At 40.2% G+C, this 19821-nt stretch overlaps 2 protein-coding genes across 2 annotated transcripts; both read left to right on the forward strand.

Moving 5' to 3' along the window:
* The first annotated feature begins 5546 nt into the window (after positions 1 to 5546).
* On the forward strand, positions 5547 to 7113 carry LOC128860667 (uncharacterized). Its single transcript, XM_054098323.1, has 4 exons — positions 5547 to 5582; positions 5773 to 6099; positions 6178 to 6621; positions 6700 to 7113. Exons 1-4 carry the CDS (start codon positions 5547 to 5549, stop codon positions 7009 to 7011), a joined length of 1119 nt encoding a protein of 372 aa, XP_053954298.1. The 3' UTR covers positions 7012 to 7113.
* A 467-nt stretch (positions 7114 to 7580) lies between these two features.
* On the forward strand, positions 7581 to 9032 carry LOC128860430 (cuticle protein 16.5-like). Its single transcript, XM_054097956.1, has 2 exons — positions 7581 to 7621; positions 7720 to 9032. The coding sequence occupies exons 1-2, from the start codon at positions 7619 to 7621 to the stop codon at positions 8593 to 8595; spliced, it is 879 nt and encodes a 292-aa protein (XP_053953931.1). The 5' UTR covers positions 7581 to 7618; the 3' UTR covers positions 8596 to 9032.
* The last annotated feature ends 10789 nt before the right edge of the window (positions 9033 to 19821 follow it).

Below are 19821 nucleotides of genomic sequence, written 5' to 3' on the forward strand. Positions count from 1 at the left end.
GTGGTACAGTAAAACACGGTGGGAGCCATGTAATGGTTTGGGGCTCCATGTCAACAGCTGGTGTCGCTTGGTTTTTATCGACGAAATTATGGATTTATTTATTTATTTGAATTTATTAAAAAATAATTTACTACAAAGTGCTGAAAAATTAAGCATTCGGGACAGGTTCAGGTTCTATCAGGACAATGATCCGAAGCATAAGTCGGAATTAGTGCAACGGTGGCTTATATGGAATTGCCCTCATGTGGTAAAAACGCCAGCACAATCACCTGATCTCAATGTAATTGAGAATTTATGGAATATTCTGGATCAAAAAATTATAAAACATAACATAAGCAACAAACAAGATCTAAAAACAGCATTGCAAGTGGAGTGGGAGAAAATATCTCCTGAATACACTGGAAAACTTGTTAGCTCCATGCAATCCCGGTTAAAAGCTGTATTAAAACAAAAAGGCTACCCTACAAAATATTAGATTAGTAAAAACATAATAAATTAAAAAAAAAAATCATGTTTTTTCTAGTTTGGTTAAGCACACGAAATAAGGTGTGACGTGGATTTTCTTATAATTTTGATTTTGCTGTAAATATATTATTTAAGAAGAAATAATTTAAGTTTATTTATGTATGTTTGTAACAAGAAATAATGTATCTTTGAATGTACGTTAACGTTTTTTTTCTAAATAAAGTTTATACAAAAATATTAAACTTTTTTATTTTGATAAACGGGCACACGAAATAAGCTGTGAGCCACTGTATATATAATTGGCGCGTACACCCTTTTTTCTTGGGTGTTTGGCCGAGCTCCTCTTCCTATTTGTTGGGTGCGTCTTGATGTTCGTCCACAAATGGGGGGACGTACAGTTTCCAGCCGACTCCGAACAGCAAATATTTTTTATGAAGAGCTTTTTCATGGCAGAAATACATTCGGAGGTTTGCCATTGCCTGCCGATTGGCGACCGCTGTTAGAAAAAACTTTTTCTTCATTTTGGTGTTTCACCGAGATTCAAACCTATCTTCTCTCTGAATTCGGAATAGTAGTCACGCACCAACACATTCGCCTACGGCGGCCTTCTCTGTTAACCAATTACGTAAAACCAGTCTACATTTTCTGTGTGATTATTGGCTTCTACGGTAGAAATTCAATCCAAGTTACGATAGTTGCTATTAAGCCTATTTTAAAAACATACGTCATAAAAATGTCTTTCTTAATTAAATCAATTATAATGATTTTTTTAAGAAATTCTGTGAAAGCTTATAAGCTTGAAGGTTAAAATGCTTTATAACTTTTTTAAGCAGAAATAAAAGTACATTTTTACTTAAAGTACGCATGAAAACTAAAGCTTGGAATTGATTTGGTCGAGGTCCTAAACTCTAGTTTATATATTGTTTCGCCGTGTTTTCAAGATTTAACAATGACTTCGATCCTCTTCATTACTTATCTAACATAAATGGAAATTTGGTACTTAAAACTTTGACATAAAATTCGTGTTAACTGAAGTAGTCAGAGGCCAAGAATATTATAGATAAAGCCAGGGCCGTTGAGAGAGTATTCGGGCCACGGGGGAAACTTGAGATGCGGGCCCCTTCAAATTTTTTTTATTTATCAAAATGCGTATTATGTTATAGTGATATAACATTTAAACATTGAAACACTCATTGATAAAATTTTCGATAGAATTAATTGTGAAATATTGATTAAAATGAATTTTAGAAAACTCTTCAGCAGATTTGAAATAAAAAACGCAACAGAAAAAAGTTAAAATTTTTTATTCATTTTGCGAGCCTTACAAATATTTGAAAGTGACGGCCACGATGCTTAGAATTTTGCTTTTCTTGCTTTATTTGAGGCTAAAGCTCTTATAATATCATCGAAGTCGAGTTTCCTTGCTAACTCAGATTCCAAATACAAAGTTGCCAATCCTGTTACTCGACTTTGAGTTGAACAAGAACGATGGTAGTCTTTGATCCTTGATAAAGCGCTGAACAATCTTTCGGCGCCGGCAACCGATACTGGCAGGGTGCAGAATGTTAAAAAATGGAATTAAAAAAAAAAGAAAAAAAGAATTAAAAAAGTATTTATATAATAATATACCCAGTGAAAAATCAAAAATTTCTAGTCTATAAAAAGTATTATTGCTATCTCTACATTTAATTCTTTATCAACGTAAGGAAAAATTGCTCTAAAGAATAACTCCGTTTCAAAATTGGTCTTCATTTAAAATACAACTATCTAAATTTAATCTAATCATCACTATAATTATTAATTACCTTATAAATCAGTAGCATAAAATGTTCCATTTGAATAAGAGCTCAATAACATACACTTTTGTATCACCATATTATATTTATTCTTCGTAATCGTGATCATAACATTCGATATGGTGACACCAAACAAAGTCTGTGACGGCACTCTGGTAGAAGTATTATTTACTATATTTTTTCAAGCAGGAAATTTCTTGGAATTACCCTCGAGTCCGGGCCCCTCTGAAAACCCCGAGCCCGGGGGAAAAAGTACCCGATCCCCCCCCTCCCTCTCGACGGGCCTGGATAAAGCAAATAACTACAGGAATCCACTCGTTTTTTGTTAATTTAACTAGAAATCCAACGAATTAAACTATTTTTTTGAGAAATGGATATTTCACTTAAAGCTTAATTTCGCTATCAGGATATAACAACATTTTTGAGTGTAGTGGAGAATAGCCAAAATTTTCAATTAATTAGTAAAATGAATTGCCTCAGGGAAGAGTGTATCTTATTTCATTAAATGAGTTTTAATTCATGCAAACTAACTATTTGCTAGCGCGTGCGCGTGCGCTTACTTCTAAAACGATTTGCTTTTGATCTTGATAACTGCTTCGGCAATATCTCTCCTCCGCCAAACTGACTATTCGTCCATCGTCGAATGAGGTCTCATAATTCGGATGAAAGAACCTGTTTGACTTAATTTATGATGCTTTGATATTAAAATCAGCATTTGTTAATCATCAATTGGATGAGCGAGTGAACGTAACTTCTCAAAAAGAATAAATTAGTTTGGTCGTATGTATGTATGTTTGGGTGCGATACTTCTCGTACATACTACAGGGATACCAGTTTTGATTAGCAGTATGGAAACTGTTGGCTAGATACCAGGGCAAATACGCTAAGTGCCGGAAGGGTAGTGAAAGGCAGAGGGGAGGTGGCAGGGTGATAGCTGCAAAATAGAAGTGAGGTGAATTAGAATATCATTTACATAAATTTAGACAAAAAGTAGACGAATCCATACTAAAAGGGGGGAGGGGAAAGTTGAATTTAGAAATAAAAACATATGCAGACATAGAGACGCGTTTTTAGGATTATGCAAAAGACAAATGCTTATGATACATTTGAATTCAATCCCCACATCGGGCGTCGGACGGGCAGGGACGGAGAGTGTTGATTAAACAAGCGAATGTACAAAAAGATTTTGTGATTTTGTTTTGTTTTAGCATCGGTTCGTAGGTTTGATAGCCGACTGACGAACCAAGTTGCAAATTACCGCCTCAATTAGCTATTTCGATAGTAAGGATAATAGATAATTTATTGAAAATTCGGACAGACATGTTAAAGTTTTGGATTCGTGTAGTTTTTGAGAGAGGAACTTCTTAAATTTTTACTGTTAATGTTTTAAATTCATAAGTATACTTATGTGCACACTAGCGCATCTTCTGCCGGTTTAGTATCCCTTGTATATCGTACAATTCATTTAATCGGGCAGGTTTTGCAATTGTGTATTAAAGATCCTTCCTAAGAAACTTCTTCCAGTGAGAATAAGGACGAGTGCATTCAGAATATTTATCTTAAAACTAAAAGTAGAAAAGGGGAAAACAAGAATATTTGAATAACCGCACAAGTTGGACAGAATATTGTGCACCTCCACTTTTCACCTTAGACAGGTTTTACTCCATGTTTTTTTGATATACTAATATTAATACCTACCTATGTATGCTTACTAGACTTCTTCAAATAGTAATAAAATAAAATAGCTTAACAAAATTGCGCTATCAACGAACTCTTTGTGTTTTAAAGTGGTGTTTAATAGATTTAAACATACATACATATGTATATGAAATGTATGTATGTAACAATAAATAATAGAAAAGCATTTAAATTATGTACAAGTATATGAGTACTGTTATACTAACGTGTACATGCCTATGTGCATATACATAAGTGAGGCTGGTCCAACTGAGCTTTGTTTATTTAAAGTAAAGTAACAGAACTTGAAATCGTTTTATTTAGTTTTAGTTCAATGTGATGTCACGCCATGTTATGTTCGATAAGTATGAATGCATGTGGTTATATACATATATAATGTATTTCATTATGTAGGCACTCCTGTAACATAAGCTACGGCGACACGCTCATGCCTTTGCTGTCCAGCAGCTTATATGTGTGCGTGTCGGGTGACACACGTACTTGTTTCGTGTCACATATACTTGTTATCGGCTTTTGCATGATGAAAATCAAACATTTTAGATTTTTCGCGGGCAAGCGTCATGCACCCGACACGCACACATATAAGCTGCTGGACAGCAAATGCATGAGCGTGTCGCCGTAGCTTTATTATGCGTAAAACTTGAAAATGGTTTGTATTCAATTAATACAATATAATCAAGAAATAAAATACAAATTGGTATACAATGGTCAAGAGTAGGTTCAGGATTTTCATAAGGGTGGGGTTCACAACGAGTTCGTTCATTCATAATTAAAAGCTTAACACTTTTTTGATAATTTTGAAAATTCGAGAATCGCTAGTAATTCCGCATTTCGAAATTAACAAAATCACTTCAATCGAATAAGATAAAATATGAAACTGGGAATTTGTATTGTATTTTCGTAAAAAAAAGAAAAATAGATACCAGTGTATGGCACATGAAAAAATGGAGCTCCATCTTTTCTGCGCTTTCCTGAGAAATAACTTGCGGAATTCCCCTTTTAACAACATCAGGCGCATGCCGATGACCGGGTAGAAGGTCTCTGAGGCCACTTCAGTCCCCTTCTGGGCAAGCTCATCAGCAATTTCATTTCATTCTATGTTTTTATATCCTAGAACCCAGGTCAGAGAAATGTTACTTGCACAAAAATAATAATAACTCAAGATGGACCCGAAATGGTTTTAGCAGATAACATCTATGCCAGATAAACTGCAACTCGCTGCCCATTCCTGTACTAAAACTCGCAAACGACACTTACCGCGCTGAACACTAATAAGTTGAAATAGACATCAAATTGTTAACAAATAATATTCACCAATTCAGTCAAGCCAGGTTAAACCATTAAAATATATTTATACATATGATATACTTACAAACATGTATGTGCCTACTCTAACGCGTTCGGATATTGGAATGGGAACGCGTATATGCGTGTGCGTAAGAAGATCAGCGTGCTTGTAAAGAAGATGACAAAAAACCAGGGTAAAGAAAATAAAAGCAAACAGAAAAGTATTTTTAGCAAAAGATTAACTCAGAGAGACGTCAATTATTATAAAGTTCTAAATGGCCTATCTTAGCAACAGCCGATATGTTTCGTACGAATTTGCTTAAAAGCGGCTCGAAAGTTTGTAATACCGTGCGCGAACATATAAATAACCCAAAACCATCTGCGCTCTTCATTAGATTTTTGGTTTCACTACTGTAACTACGGCAGCTAACCTTTCAAGAAAATGGTGAGTGTGATCGTCTTGAACTAGTTTTAAAGGGCCAATTCAGTTTCACCATATTCAATTGTACTGCTTATGCCTTTTCAGAAACTTTTGCTTATTGCCTTCGCGTGCGTCGCTGCTGTGGCTGCTGATGTTAGACACTTGCCCTCCACCGAGTACCTGCCCTCTATTCAAGATGTTGTTCCAGTTGAGGCTCCAGTTTCTAATTTTATTCCAGAAGTTGCTGTTCCTGCGCCAATTTCAATTGAATCTGCTCCATCACATATTTTGACTGATGATGGATATCGTTACAAGACACATCGTCGTGTTGTGTACCGTCGCAACCGTCGTGATGTGAGCCATTTGCCCTCCAACGATTACTTGCCTCCAGTACAAGAAGCCCTAGTTGCTGCACCAGTAAACGAATACTTGCCTCCTGTTCAACAGACCGTCGTAGCCCCTGCTCCAGTCTACGCCCCGGCTCCAGTTTCAATTCCAGCTCCAGCTCCCATTCCAGTTGAAGCTGCTCCAGCCCATATTTTGTCTAATGATGGATACCGTTACAAGACCAATCGTCGTGTTGTATACCGTCGCAACCGTCGTGATGTAAGCCATTTGCCTTCCAACGATTACTTGCCTCCAGTACAAGAAGCCCCAGTTGCTACACCAATAAACGAATACTTGCCTCCTGTTCAACAGACCGTCGTAGCCCCTGTTCCAGTTTATGCCCCGGCTCCAGTCTACGCTCCAGCTCCAGTTTCAATTCCAGCTCCAGCTCCCATTCCAGTTGAAGCTGCTCCAGCGCATATTTTGTCTAATGATGGATATCGTTACAAGACCAATCGTCGTGTTGTATACCGTCGCAACCGCCGTGATGTAAGCCATTTGCCTTCCAACGATTACTTGCCTCCAGTACAAGAAACACCAGTTTCTGCACCAGTAAACGAATACTTGCCTCCTGTTCAACAGACCGTCGTAGCCCCTGTTCCAGTCTATGCCCCGGCTCCAGTTTCAATTCCAGTTCCAGCTCCCATTCCAGTTGAAGCTGCTCCAGCCCACATTTTGGCTAATGATGGATACCGTTACAAGACCAATCGTCGTGTTGTATACCGTCGCAACCGTCGTGATGTAAGCCATTTGCCTTCCAACGATTACTTGCCTCCAGTACAAGAAGCCCCAGTTGCTACACCAATAAACGAATACTTGCCTCCTGTTCAACAGACCGTCGTAGCCCCTGCTCCAGTCTACGCCCCGGCTCCAGTTGAAGCAGCACCAGCTCATATTTTGACCGATGATGGTTACCGTTATAAGACGCACCGTCGAGTAATTTACCGTCGTCATTGATAATTCCATCCACCCCGCTCGACTTATTCGCTACTGCTCTTGTTTGAGCATAATATAGTATTAGATATGTTTGCATTGCCAATGCGCGGGGATTGACCACTGAAACCATTGAATAAAGGCAGTTTAATCGTTTCGAAAATTAAATTTCAACTTGGTTTGATAAATTTAGTTCAGTCTTTTGGAGTTGATTGTGTATTTCAACAATTTCAAATATATATTATTGTATATATAATATCATTTAGGCAAATCCACTTAGTGTTATATACACATATAAATTCATACTGCGTTTCGATTCATTAGGTAAGTATAAAAATAATGGTAAATTATTTTTTGAAATCCATGAATTTTTTGTGCTGTGGTTTGTTGTTTTGATCATGTATCTAAGCAACTGGAATTCTAACATAACCGGCTCGAAAAACTATTGATTGTTTTTGTTTGCACTTTCTGCAGTTGCTTGCGCTTGTTTTGTCATTAATTACTTATAATATGAAGTGATGATACGACTCATTTGCACATCACTCTAAACTCATATAAAACGAGCGAAATTTTCAGAGAAGATATCACTTTCGTTTGGTTTCTTCATCCATTAGGAGATAAACTATTCAAAATGGTAATAAAATAAATAATTAGACAAGGACAAATGGCAACATTAAAAATATCCTTTTTAATGCGTTTTTGTAAATTTCTATTAATATTTGTTTATTCTAGAAATTTTTGTTACTGGTTTGCGCTTTGATTGCCTCCGCGGTCGCTGATGTTAGCCATTTGAGCAATCAATATCTCCCACCTCAGCATGCTGCCTCCGCTCCAGCACCAAGCTATAGTGCCCCAGCTCCAAGCTATAGCATTGCAGCTTCTGCGCCAGCTCCATCCTACAGTGTCCCAGCTCCAACCTACTCCGTCGCAGCCTCTGCACCCGCTCCGTCCTACAGTGCCCCAGCTTCAACCTACTCCGTCGCAGCTTCTGCACCAGCTCCATCCTACAGTGCCCCAGCTCCATCCTACACCGTCGCTGCATCTGCACCAGCTCCATCCTACACCGTCGCTGCATCTGCACCAGCTCCAGTCTACTCCGTTGCAGCCTCTGCACCAGCTCCATCTTACAGTGCTCCAGCCCCAAGCTTTAGCGTAGCTGCGTCTGCTCCAGCTCCATCTTACAGCGCTCCATCTGTGTCGTATGCCGAACCTGAATATGCAGCCTCTGAACCAGCTCCAGCTCATAGTTTCTCCTCAGCAGATGGTTACCGTTACAAAACTCAAAGGCGTGTTGTATATCGTCATCGTCAGCGCCGTGGCGCTCCTTCAAGCGAATACTTGCCGCCAGCAGCTTCTTCTCTCTCATCGGAATATTTGCCTCCAGCAGCATCCGCTCCAGCTCCATCATACTCTGCGGCCCCTGAAGTATCCTTTGCACCAGCGCCATCTTATCAATCGGAATCATACGCCCCAGCTGCCTCTTTCCAATCAGCAGCATACGCCGAGCCGTCCTACGCAGAATCTGCTCCCGCTCACAGCTTCTCTTCTGATGATGGCTACCGGTACAAAACTGCTCGTCGCCGCGTCTATCGTCGTCGCCGATTCTAAACTATTCAGAAGGATCAAAACGAAAACATAATCCAAGATGGATAATATTTTGAATTTGTCGTCTGTCGAGAATATTATGATATAAAAATAAAATGTTTCTTTAAAGACAATCTTTGACAAATTTTATTTCTTTTGAAATATTTAAGATAATGAATTAGGGAAACAAAATAGGGAAGCAGTTATACAAGCATCAAACAATAGGAATAGCCACCCAACCTCTAGAGATCTGCGTTCTGGAACTGGAGACGAAAATTCCCCATTTACATTATCCTACAAGGTGGCACCTGTGAGGTTGAAACTATTTCTATTTATACATTAAGTTAAATTTTGCCTTGATTGAGAAACTAGAGATTCCTTGTTACCAAGTTCAAAAATTTAACTTCCTTCTGCCAATTGGCTCTACTAATCCATCTATATGATGTATTTTGTCAGTCTGTGCCTTATCACCGGCCATTATTTTCCTCACTTTCAGACTACTAAACTTGGTATTGGTCGCTATACTGCTTTTGTTCCCTGAGATATATAATTAGAGAATTATTCTTTTTTTATAATTAACGGAGAACATTGTACTTAACAGTTTAATCAATTCATTCAGGGACAACTTAAACTTAAAATAAATTTGGGGTCCTTGCTACTGGAAAATTAATTAATTGAGTGTTTACCTGTGTATTAACTGAACTAGAAATCCGGTTTTGGAAAATGATATATGGAAGATTCTTTTTTTAATTGAGATGCATAGGATTGGTGAATTGAATTTGAAAAGGTCGAGCCAAGGAGCACCAGGAGATTTGGTGGCTCCTAAAACACTCAGGCTAAAGAGCCCATTGTATTTAAAGCTCTGGAAAGGGGGCAGATAGTCAAGGAGGGAGGGAGAAAAGTATCAGAGAAAGAGATAGGAAAGAATAGAGAAAGAGATAGAGATAGTTAGTCCTGTGAGAGTTTTCCAGATTCTTTGGCAAATCTGTAAATGTCCTCCAGTTTTAGAGAACGAATATTACTCATTCTCATGACATCGGAACCCAATACTCGTAGCCTCGCTTTAGCAAAGGCAGGACATTCACAGAGAAAGTGCTCAGTGCTATCCGCCTTTTCCAAGCATGACAGGCATACCGGGTTCTCGATGATTCCAATGGTGGTCATATGCTGACCCCATGGGTTGTGTCCTGTAATGACGCCGACCATCAACCGAATATCTTTCCTTCTAAGTTTTAGTAGAAAGTTTGACAGTTTTCTGTTCGGACTTGTCACAAAACACTTTGCAGTTCTGTAGCGTTCCAGACCGGACCATCGCTCTTTATGTAGATTGCCTACATAATCGCTGATCCAATTCTTGATTCCTGCGGGACTGATTCCGATTATTGGCTCTAGACCCTGTGGGGGCACCGCTGATCCACGGTTGGCCAATTCGTCGGCAATTTCGTTTCCTTGAACACCGGAGTGTCCCGGAACCCATATAAGTACAAGCCTGTTTTGTCTTGCGACAGAATTAAACTTCTTCTTACATTCTTGAACAATCTTTGAGGTTTGTTTCGCGTTCTCCAGGGCCTTCAATGCAGCCTGACTGTCACTAAAGACTCCAATCTGTTTCCCGCTCCATCTCCTCTCGATTATCCATTCGGCTACTTTTAGGATGGCAAAAACTTCTGTTTGGAAAACAGTTGCCATTCCCCCCATAGCATAGTGATACTTATTACTATCGTTTAAGAACCATCCGGCTCCAGACCCTATTTCAGTCTTGGACCCATCGGTAAAGAAAATATCCGTCAAACCTCCCTGCATGCATTCTGGATTGCTCCATTGCTCAAGCAATTTGACATCAAATTTCCTTTCAAATGAAACTGTGGGTATCAGGTCATCTTTAGGTGCCAAAAACAGTGGATACTGCTCCGACAGCAACTTAAAGACTTCCTTGTGTCCCGAAGTTCCATCTTCATGCCAGAAACCATATTTATGGAGTCTACACATTGCTTTTATTGTTTCCTGTTGTATCTTAAGATCCAGGGGGAGCAAATCAAGCATAGCATTTAGGGCATCACCAGAGATTGTACTCATGGCACCCGTGATGCATAAACATACACTTCTTTGCAGCCTGTATAGTTCCCGGATTGTGGACTTAACCATGCTCCGTCGCCACCATACCACAGAGGCGTAAGTGATGATTGGTCTGATAAGTGCTGTATATATCCATAGGACCACAGCAGGTTTCAGACCCCAGGTTTTGCCAAAGGCTCTACGGCATTGTTGAAAAATCTTCAATGCACGATTTACCTTCAGTGAAACGTGTGTCTCCCAAGTCAGCTTCTTATCCAAGATTATTCCTAGATATTTGACTTTGTTGGAAAGACCAAGTGTCACACCTTTCAGTGTTGGAAGACTGAGTCCATCCAATTTCCGTTTTCTCGTAAACAAGACTATGGTTGTTTTGTTCGGACTAACGGAAAGACCTTGCCTCATGCACCAGTCGTCGATTTTGTCAAGAATCCTCTGCACTTTCGTGCAAAGCCCAGACGTCGTCCGCATATGCTTGGACGTGAAAGCCGAGTTCCTGCATCTCCACTAATAGAGAGTCTACGACGAAGCACAACAGCAGCGGAAAAAGAACACCCCATTGAGGACATCCTTGCTTGGCCCTGACTGTGATTTGTTCGTCACTGCTCCCACCAGCGGTTAACAGCCTCTCAGAGAGCATGGAATATATCCATTTTATAATGGCTTGATTAACTCCATGTCGTTCGGCAGAAGAACATATCGAGCCGAAAGTGGCATTATCAAAATCCCCCTCAATGTCCACGAACACGCCCATAACTAACAAGATCGTGATTCACATGATTTTCCACTCTGGTAAGCGTGTTGATTTCTACTAAGTGGACTTCTCGGCAATACCCCCAACCGAATATGTTTCTCCACTACTCGTTCCAGACTTTTCAACATGAACGATGTCAAACTGATTGGTCTAAAACTTTTTGCTACGGACTATTCCCTTTTCCTGGTTTCGGAATAAAAACTACTCTTACGCGTCGCCATTGGGATGGTATATAACCAAATGCGAGACAGGCTGTGAAGATCCTTTTCAGGGCCTCAATTAGCCTGTCTCCTCCTTTTTTAAGCATTGCTGGATATATTCCGTCAGGTCCAGGGGATTTACAGTTCTCAAAGGAAGACAAGGAAAACCTTATCGATTCCCTTGTCACTATCCGACTAGCAATATACCAGCTGTACCTAGAGGTTCCACCGTTGCTACCGTTATTGTTCATGACACTCTAAACTTCAGAGAGAGTTCTACTACCCGGAAAATGGGTTTCGAGTAGAGCATTAAACGTTTCCGATTTGGAAATGGTGTATGAACCATCAGGTTTTCGAATGGAATCCAGCCTTACTGAGCGGTCTAAATGAAGGATTCAAGTTTGGCTTTCCGTACTTTTTTCTTATATTCTCTCTGTGTAAGTCGATGATTAGCCCAGTCCTCTTCTGTTTTGGTCTTCAAGGCCTTATTAAGAAGTTTCCTGGACCGTACACGAAGCTTCGACAGTTCAGGGTTCCACCAAGGAACCGCTTTCCCCTGTCTGCTTTGCCTGAGTGGGCACAGTTCCTCAAAGCAATTGATTAAAGTACCTTCTAATTTCTTAATAGCATCTTCAATCATTTCTGCCGATTTGAGTTTTTTCAGGTTTGGTAATCGCTCCGTTACAAGCTCACCATACCTGTCCCAGTCCACATTTCGAGGATTCCTACCGGAAGGTATAGATATTGTGTCAATTCCCAGTCGGAATTCGATAAGACGATGATCAGAAAGAGAGTCCTCTTCCAAAACTCGCCATCGGTTGATTTGATTTCCAACTGACCTATTGGTAAGTGTTAAATCAATCACCTCTTGTCTCTTTCTGGTCACAAAAGTTGGTTTGTTACCAGTGTTTTGAATGACCAAATCGGATGACAGGATAAAATCCAGTAACTTGAGTCCTCTGGGGTTGCATTTGCTGCTTCCCCACACAATGTTCTGTGAATTTGCATCACAGCCCACTATTAGCCCCAGATTATTGGATTCTGCATACTTGACCACTCTTCTTAGCTCCCTCGAAGGAGGTGGCTGTAAAGAGTCGTAGGGTAGGTAGGCCGAAACTATGATAGCTTCGACACTGTTCCCACTTTTCAAGTACTTTATTTTTGCAGCAACGATATCTCCGGAGCATAGCTCTTTTAACATCGTGTGTTCGATCAACCTCGGCATGATAATACATGCTCGCGGTCTCACATTCCCTTCACAATGAAGTATTTGTTCCCAGGACATAGCACTTAGACCACAGATACGCTTGTGACATACCCATGGTTCTTGTATAAGTATTATGTGTGGGTTTGTTTGCAGTTTTGCAAGCCTACGGCACAAGATAGCCGTAGACGCTTTGCTATGCTGCAGATTTATCCGTGTAAATATTACTTCAGTCATGAGACTGAGTATATTTACACTTTGTCCTCCACCTTATCCTGGACACGGAAGTGGATTCGCCCCAGATGTAACTGAGGACGGCACCCGTACTTCGACTTAAGAACCTTGAGGGACCCAAGATCGATACCCAGTACCAGGTGGGAATCCGCCTCCGAAGTGGTAGCGGATTTCTGCTTGATGCACGAGTATACTCTCCAGAGAGTCGTGTCAAGATCCTTATTCTCAACACGGATGCGTTTGAGGAGTTCTGCTGAATTACAGGAAGGACCCGGAATCCAGACACTCGCTCGTACCAGCCTTTCTTTGCTACTCTCAGCAAGAATGAACTTGCTGTTTTCGCAGGCTGGAATCTTTGCTATCGCTTTTTCTAGCCATTCTCGGGAAAAAGCATTGGAACAGTGCAGCTTTACGATGCCGTCCACCACGCTTTTCCCCTCGAAAGTCGGCGCGTCTTTCGACTCACCGATAGCTTTCCAAAGATAGCTGTCAAGATAGTCTTGTTGCCCTTTGGACAGTAGACCATCTTGTTTGTCGGTATGTATCTCCACCGTCATTGCCTTTGCTGCCATTCTCGCGAATGATTCGGCAGACGTTGACGGAAGAGTGTCATTCGACATTTGAGGTCCCTTAGCCTCTGCCTCGTCGGGCAAAGGTTTGTCTGCTTTGGATTGGGTCGAGGATGCAGGCATTTCCGAGTTCCGTCTCTCGACTTTCCTCTTCTTTGCCTTTCTCCTCTTCCCGGTCGTTGGCACAGACCCCGTTTCGTTTCCGGAAGAACGCAGCGCTACAGAGGAATCCTCTGTTCTGCCACGCTTTCCCGTTTCCGTTACAGGTGTCGAAGTTGACGGAACTTGAGTCCTTGTCTTAGCTAGTGCTTCGGCTTGCCTCGCCTTCTGTCTTCTTCGTTTGATCTGCCTTGCGGTTAGACCAACACCAGCGTTCGACTCTCCGGTAACTTCAGTCTTTTTACCGGTACTTACCTGATTCGCACCAGGTTTAACCGTTGTCAAAGACTTACTCGGTACCAGAGATCCGTCTGAGTCTACTGAGAGATTGTCCGCTATCTCCACATCCTCCACAACTTGTTCAGTTGCTTCAGATCGTTTCGACGACGGTATATCGCTCACACTCACTCGGCTCTCCATTGGCATAGCCAATGTGCGATGTTTCACCACTAGTAGTGTGCTTCCTCCGTGGGGTTCGGGCCTGCACATCCGATGCCCGAGCCATCGATTGCTCGACGGGAGGATTTCCCGAAAGTGGGATACCTTGTGCAGAGAGATCCTTGGTTAGCCTCCACATTGTAGGAAAATGCATTTTATACCTCCTGCCAGGTTGTCGGTACGGTACTCTCCGCATAGTACTTGGGTGGCCACCAATTCCGCCGTTCTGCGGATGAGTGGATACCCAATTCCTATATGGAGCTGCCCTCTTAGTTCGTGGTAAGTTAATCTCCATAGCATGGGGTTAACTCACCACTTAAGCCTCATCCCCGCGGCAAGGAGATCGACATGACAAGGTAGGATTGTTACTCTTCCAAGCTATTATATTGTTAAGATCCGATTGGAGCTTGAGGAAATCATTACATGTGATTGTTTAAAATTTTTAAATTGGGAACACGCACCGATTTTTCAATTCTAAGTCTATGAGAATATATATCAGCTTCAACACGACAATCCATTTTTGAACCATCTATGTAGACTGTTGGCAGAGAGTGGCAAAATTCCTATTGAATGTTGGGATGATGTAATCAGTCCTCCCCGACCGAAGTCAAGCGAGTTTGTTGCGATAATCCATCGGATTCGCGTCTGATTTGAGAGCCATTGTGTGGACGTTACGAGGTTCGGAACGTTGTTTTTTAGCCATTCTTGGTTCACTCGAGGTTTGTAAAACGGTGCCGAGTCCTGTTGAAACGTCCGTGGCCAGCCACTGAAATGTTTGTCTGCCCACTGCTTCAGAGCAACGTGCAGAATACTTTCCCGATAATATTTGGCATTTACCTTGACGCCAGAAGTATTTCTAATTGCACTCGCAGCATAAGATTTTACTTTTTCAAAATCGGAAGTTAAATGCAGATTTAATAAATATTTCGACTATAGCGCCACCTAGCGGATCCAGTTGTAGACTCAAGCGATCTTCATATGGTTCATTCCAAATCGCCATACTTCCAAATCACTACTAAGTAAAAAATACCCAAATAAATTTATTTTAAAAAACGTATTAACGTATTTCCAATTGTTTGTGCTATAGTAAATCAGAGATTTGGTAAATACGCAACTATGCACATATAAGCTAATAATACTTTAATTGCACTTTTGTGAAAGCATATTAGCCCAATATTATTTGCTTCTTACGGTTTTAAATTTATCTGCCTTTAAATAAGTTTTTTCAGAAAAAAGTGTGTTTAAGGCAGGATGCTATAGTGTGTAATAAACAGGTATCTTTTTTATCTGTGCACATAAAATATGAAGTAATTGCAAATTCTTAAGATGACAAGAAGCGAAACTCTTTTTCTCGTGAGATCGCCGTCAAAATATGTATGCAGCAGCTCGCGGGCATACTTCTTTACGATGAAAGGGTCCATAATGCGCTTACACTCAGCGCCGAAGCCTAAATCACGTATAATCTTCCGTTCCACACAGACCAATCGGTTTAGCGCCATGTCGTAGCTATCAGGAAATTTTACTCTGCCCGTCTCCATATCAGACCTGTTTGGAATCTCCCGTTAACGCGGCATGTAGTACACTTCAAGATCGTTCTGACACGGACGTCCGCTTCACTCTCTATAGAGCTTGCAGCTCTTACTCTAAATTTCGAAGAAGTCAGCCACCATATTATGCAGTCACTGATCGGCTTGGCAGTTGAAAAACAAGCACGAGGATGCCGATGGTAATGTAGTAGATGTTGGGCCAAACACCATCCACCCTCATTCCGTATTGGTGACAAAGGAACCAATGATCTTTACCTTCATAGTAATCGACGGCAAATCCAAATGGCAACGGTCAAGACCAATCCAATCAACAGCTTGGGCCCGACCCCTGTATAACACTATACTGGCAACTGTCGTATGTGTTTAGCATCACAATTCAAATCGTCTTTGCTCAAGCTTTGCAAGGGAAGCTGCCTTTCCATACCGGCACCGTTGATAAGCAATTTGACCACAACTATTGGCTCCTGCGCTGCACGCCCTCCAAACCACTGTACGTTCAAACACGCTCACGTGCGTAAGTGTCGACGCTTTTTTGGTTTCCATATAACGTAACTGACAGGATACGGAACAGAAGCTTACTGTTGACGGACTTGCAACTTAGAACTGCAGATCCCGAATCTTGTGCATGCTGTTGGTTAAGAGGCGCATGCTGCGCCGTTGTTAACCGATGCTGGGAACGTGTATTCGCTCCAGAAGTTGTTCTGTTAAATGAGGTGATGTGACTGTCTTGGCAAATTGCTAGTTTTGTCTGCTGTTTCAGGTAGGAGTTAGCGACGCACCCTTCTGCACTCCTAAATGGTGCATTGCTTGCGCCGTTGGCAATCGCGTGCACTAAATTGAGACAACCAAAACATAAACGATATCATTTCAATTGTTCAGGGGTGGGTGATCAGTGACTTAACTGCTTCACACTCATCTCCTTTCAAGCACTTCTGAACCGTAGTTGATGTAACCATACACTCCTGTAGATTCTGTGAAAGCCGTATAAAAAATTGGCAAATCTTCTGGCTTTGCACAGAAATCAGGCAAATATTGCATTTCCCAGGGCAAGCTCGAAATCTGTGTGGCCGCAGTACCTGCTGCTTGCCGTCGATGGAACATTACGTGTACCGGTTGGCATATTTACAGTACCAGTACTCGTTACAAAAGCTAACATTGACGAGTGGGACTCTGGCAATTGTGGTATTCTCTGCTTTGTAGTTGTTGATCTCTCTACCTGTTAGACTGAATCCCCGGCGGCAATGTTATTGTTGGGTGCATTGAATTTTTTGGTGCTTCGACGTTGACCAAACTGTTCTCCAGTATAGCTACGGGCTTATACATATATGTATGTATATCCAAAATCACATAGCCTTAACACGTTCCCTGTCCGCTGAGCCACATATGGTTCAGTAAACGTGCGCCTGATAAGCACTGATACGTTCCTGAGCCATATGTGCGTCAGGGGGTATATGAACCACACGTGTTTCATGAACGTGCAGAAGCAAAAATGTCCCTCTACGCTCATGGAACATATGTGTTTCAGGTAGAAAACCCTACATCCGTTTTTTTTTTTTTAATTATTATTATTACTAAAGCTATCCTATGACTACAAAAAACAAATTATTCAAAAACCCTGTTGGACTTGTCGGTCAATTTTGCATTTTTGTATTGGGACAGGGAACGTGATTTATGTTATCACCCCACGATAGTGTTAAAAAAAACAACGAGTTAATTCTTCGACAGCAATATGACAAGTGTTTATTAATTGATTCTTAACTACTATTTATACATTTTATGCTTATTGATAAGTATTACAATGTTAAATTTGCTTAATACGCAATTTATTACATATAACCTAAATTCTACAGAAATATTATTACAGTAAATGATTAATAAGCTATATTATTACAATAAATGATTAATAAGCTATATTATTACAATAATTGATTAATAAGCTATATTATTGCAATAAGTATTAAATTTCTTAATTTTAAACAATTACTGCTACATCCGCATTTCCGGTGTTGATGACTGCTGGGTTCTTGCCCTTGGTGGCTTTTCTGGTGGTTGTCGAGTTGGTGTTGTTGTTGAGGTTGCGGTAGCGGCCGTAACTCCTCCCCCCATAAAGTAAAGCGAAGGCCACAAAGATGTCTTTGGGGCAGGAGCGTTGAAAAGATGGTTCGGCAAATATTTTACCTTTGTTTTTTTTGTGGTATATGCGATGATGAGGATGACGGCAATCCCAAAGGTGAATATTACTATTAAAATCCCTTTGTTCTTCTTTGATGATGCCTCGTAGTTCTCTATTTGGTATTTCCTTAATTTTTTCAGACTTAATTTTTCTTTTATGACCCTCGGTGTTATTTTCGCATAATTAGCTGGTGGTATGAAAATTTCTTCCTTGTACTGTAGAGGGGTGTCTTTGAAGACTTCATCGTTAACGTAAATTGTGCAGTTAATATAGTGTAGAAGAGCTGTGCCGTTTATATCGTATGGCTCTTCATTGCAGCTTGATTTGATCACGGTTTTGTTAACGTTGATGAATAGGATGTAGTTCGGCTCTGGTTGGGTGATGGAGCTTATCTCGCCGTTATCTTCCAGGTCACATATTGCGTCTCTGTTGTTTATTAGTGGGGCGATACATGTTGAGTTCGTGGTGTGTTGGGAGTATTGCGACGACTTGCAGTAGTACTGACCTTCTATCTTTGGGCAATTTGTGTCAAAAAACTGAATGTTGTTTTTATAATATGTTATATATGGTTTTATTTTAATTTGTTTGGTTTCATTTATGGGTAGGGGAACAATATGGTAAAGTTTATATGTTTCTTTCGATAGATTTGGTATTTGAATATTGAAAATAATATTTGAATTGTTGTAGTAAGCTTGTAATTGAAGCAGTTCATATATTTGTTCTTTTGATATGATTTTTAATGATTGATTTTTCATTTGTTTACAACGAAAGTTTCCCCCCTATGAACACTGTCAAATGAAAATTTTTTCTTCTTAAAGTTGATGACGGTTTAGCACTGTCTTAGCGCAAGCGCGCCATCTAGTTGTCAGTAACGAAGGTTACCATTCACGATAGTGGCCCAGTAAAAATTTACATTTTTGGGAGCTCACAATACTGTATTACTGACATTATTTTAATCAAGGCGAATTTATTCAATGTGGGGTTTTTCTTTCAACTGCAAGAGCCCAAGGCGAAATGAGTAGTGGAGGTAGTGCCATTAAAAAACAGTTACTTTATTTTTCGCGATTTTGACAAGTCTTCGCAATACAAAACAAATGAACAAAACTAACAAAAATAGGAGAAATTACATGCTTGTGAAAATTCGGTGAATGGTTGGTTGACGTACTCTTACGACACGGTGAATTTAGATGGCGCTATCTCTTTCTCTATTATTCTTGACCAACTGACTGGAGCGACATTGTCAAAGTGAGAGTATTTTTATTTTATTTCCTTTTTCTTCCTTCGGCTGAAGTTTTACAATATTCCACCAAATTGTTCTATTTGTGTTATACGAGTAGAATCAATATTACCTTGATTTTAATCAAATATGACTAATGAAAAAATTTTCAAAAATTAACGCGATTTTTGAGCCATTTAAAACTTGTACTATGATTCATCGCTATAAGACTGCATTATTAAAATGTTTCTAGAAATTCTGATTAATATGTGTACATTTTCATAAAAATTTGTTGAAATTTTTTTTTTCAAATTTGCACAAACCTTGAACTTCGGATTTATACACATTAAAATTAAATAAAAAACACACTTCCTTGATAACATGACAGAGGTGGTTAAGCTTGAGCACATCTATGAATGACTGGTCTGTACTATCGGTTTGATTCGGCATACCATCAACGACAGACTGGAAATGTATGTAATATGGGTACATGGATGGGTGGGTTGGTCACTAAGCATCCCATCTCTTAATCCGGGGGTCAATCTATTAATCTACTAAACTTGTTGCTCCTAAAACATTGCCTGAAACGGCTGGAAAAGTTCCCAGATAGGCCCATGTGTGCGCCTAATGACTGTATACATATTACGATAGCATCCATTTATAAGTACACAAAGGACGCCATA

Source organism: Anastrepha ludens, chromosome 4 (genome assembly GCF_028408465.1).
Source record: "Anastrepha ludens isolate Willacy chromosome 4, idAnaLude1.1, whole genome shotgun sequence".
Lineage (NCBI taxonomy): Eukaryota > Metazoa > Arthropoda > Insecta > Diptera > Tephritidae > Anastrepha > Anastrepha ludens.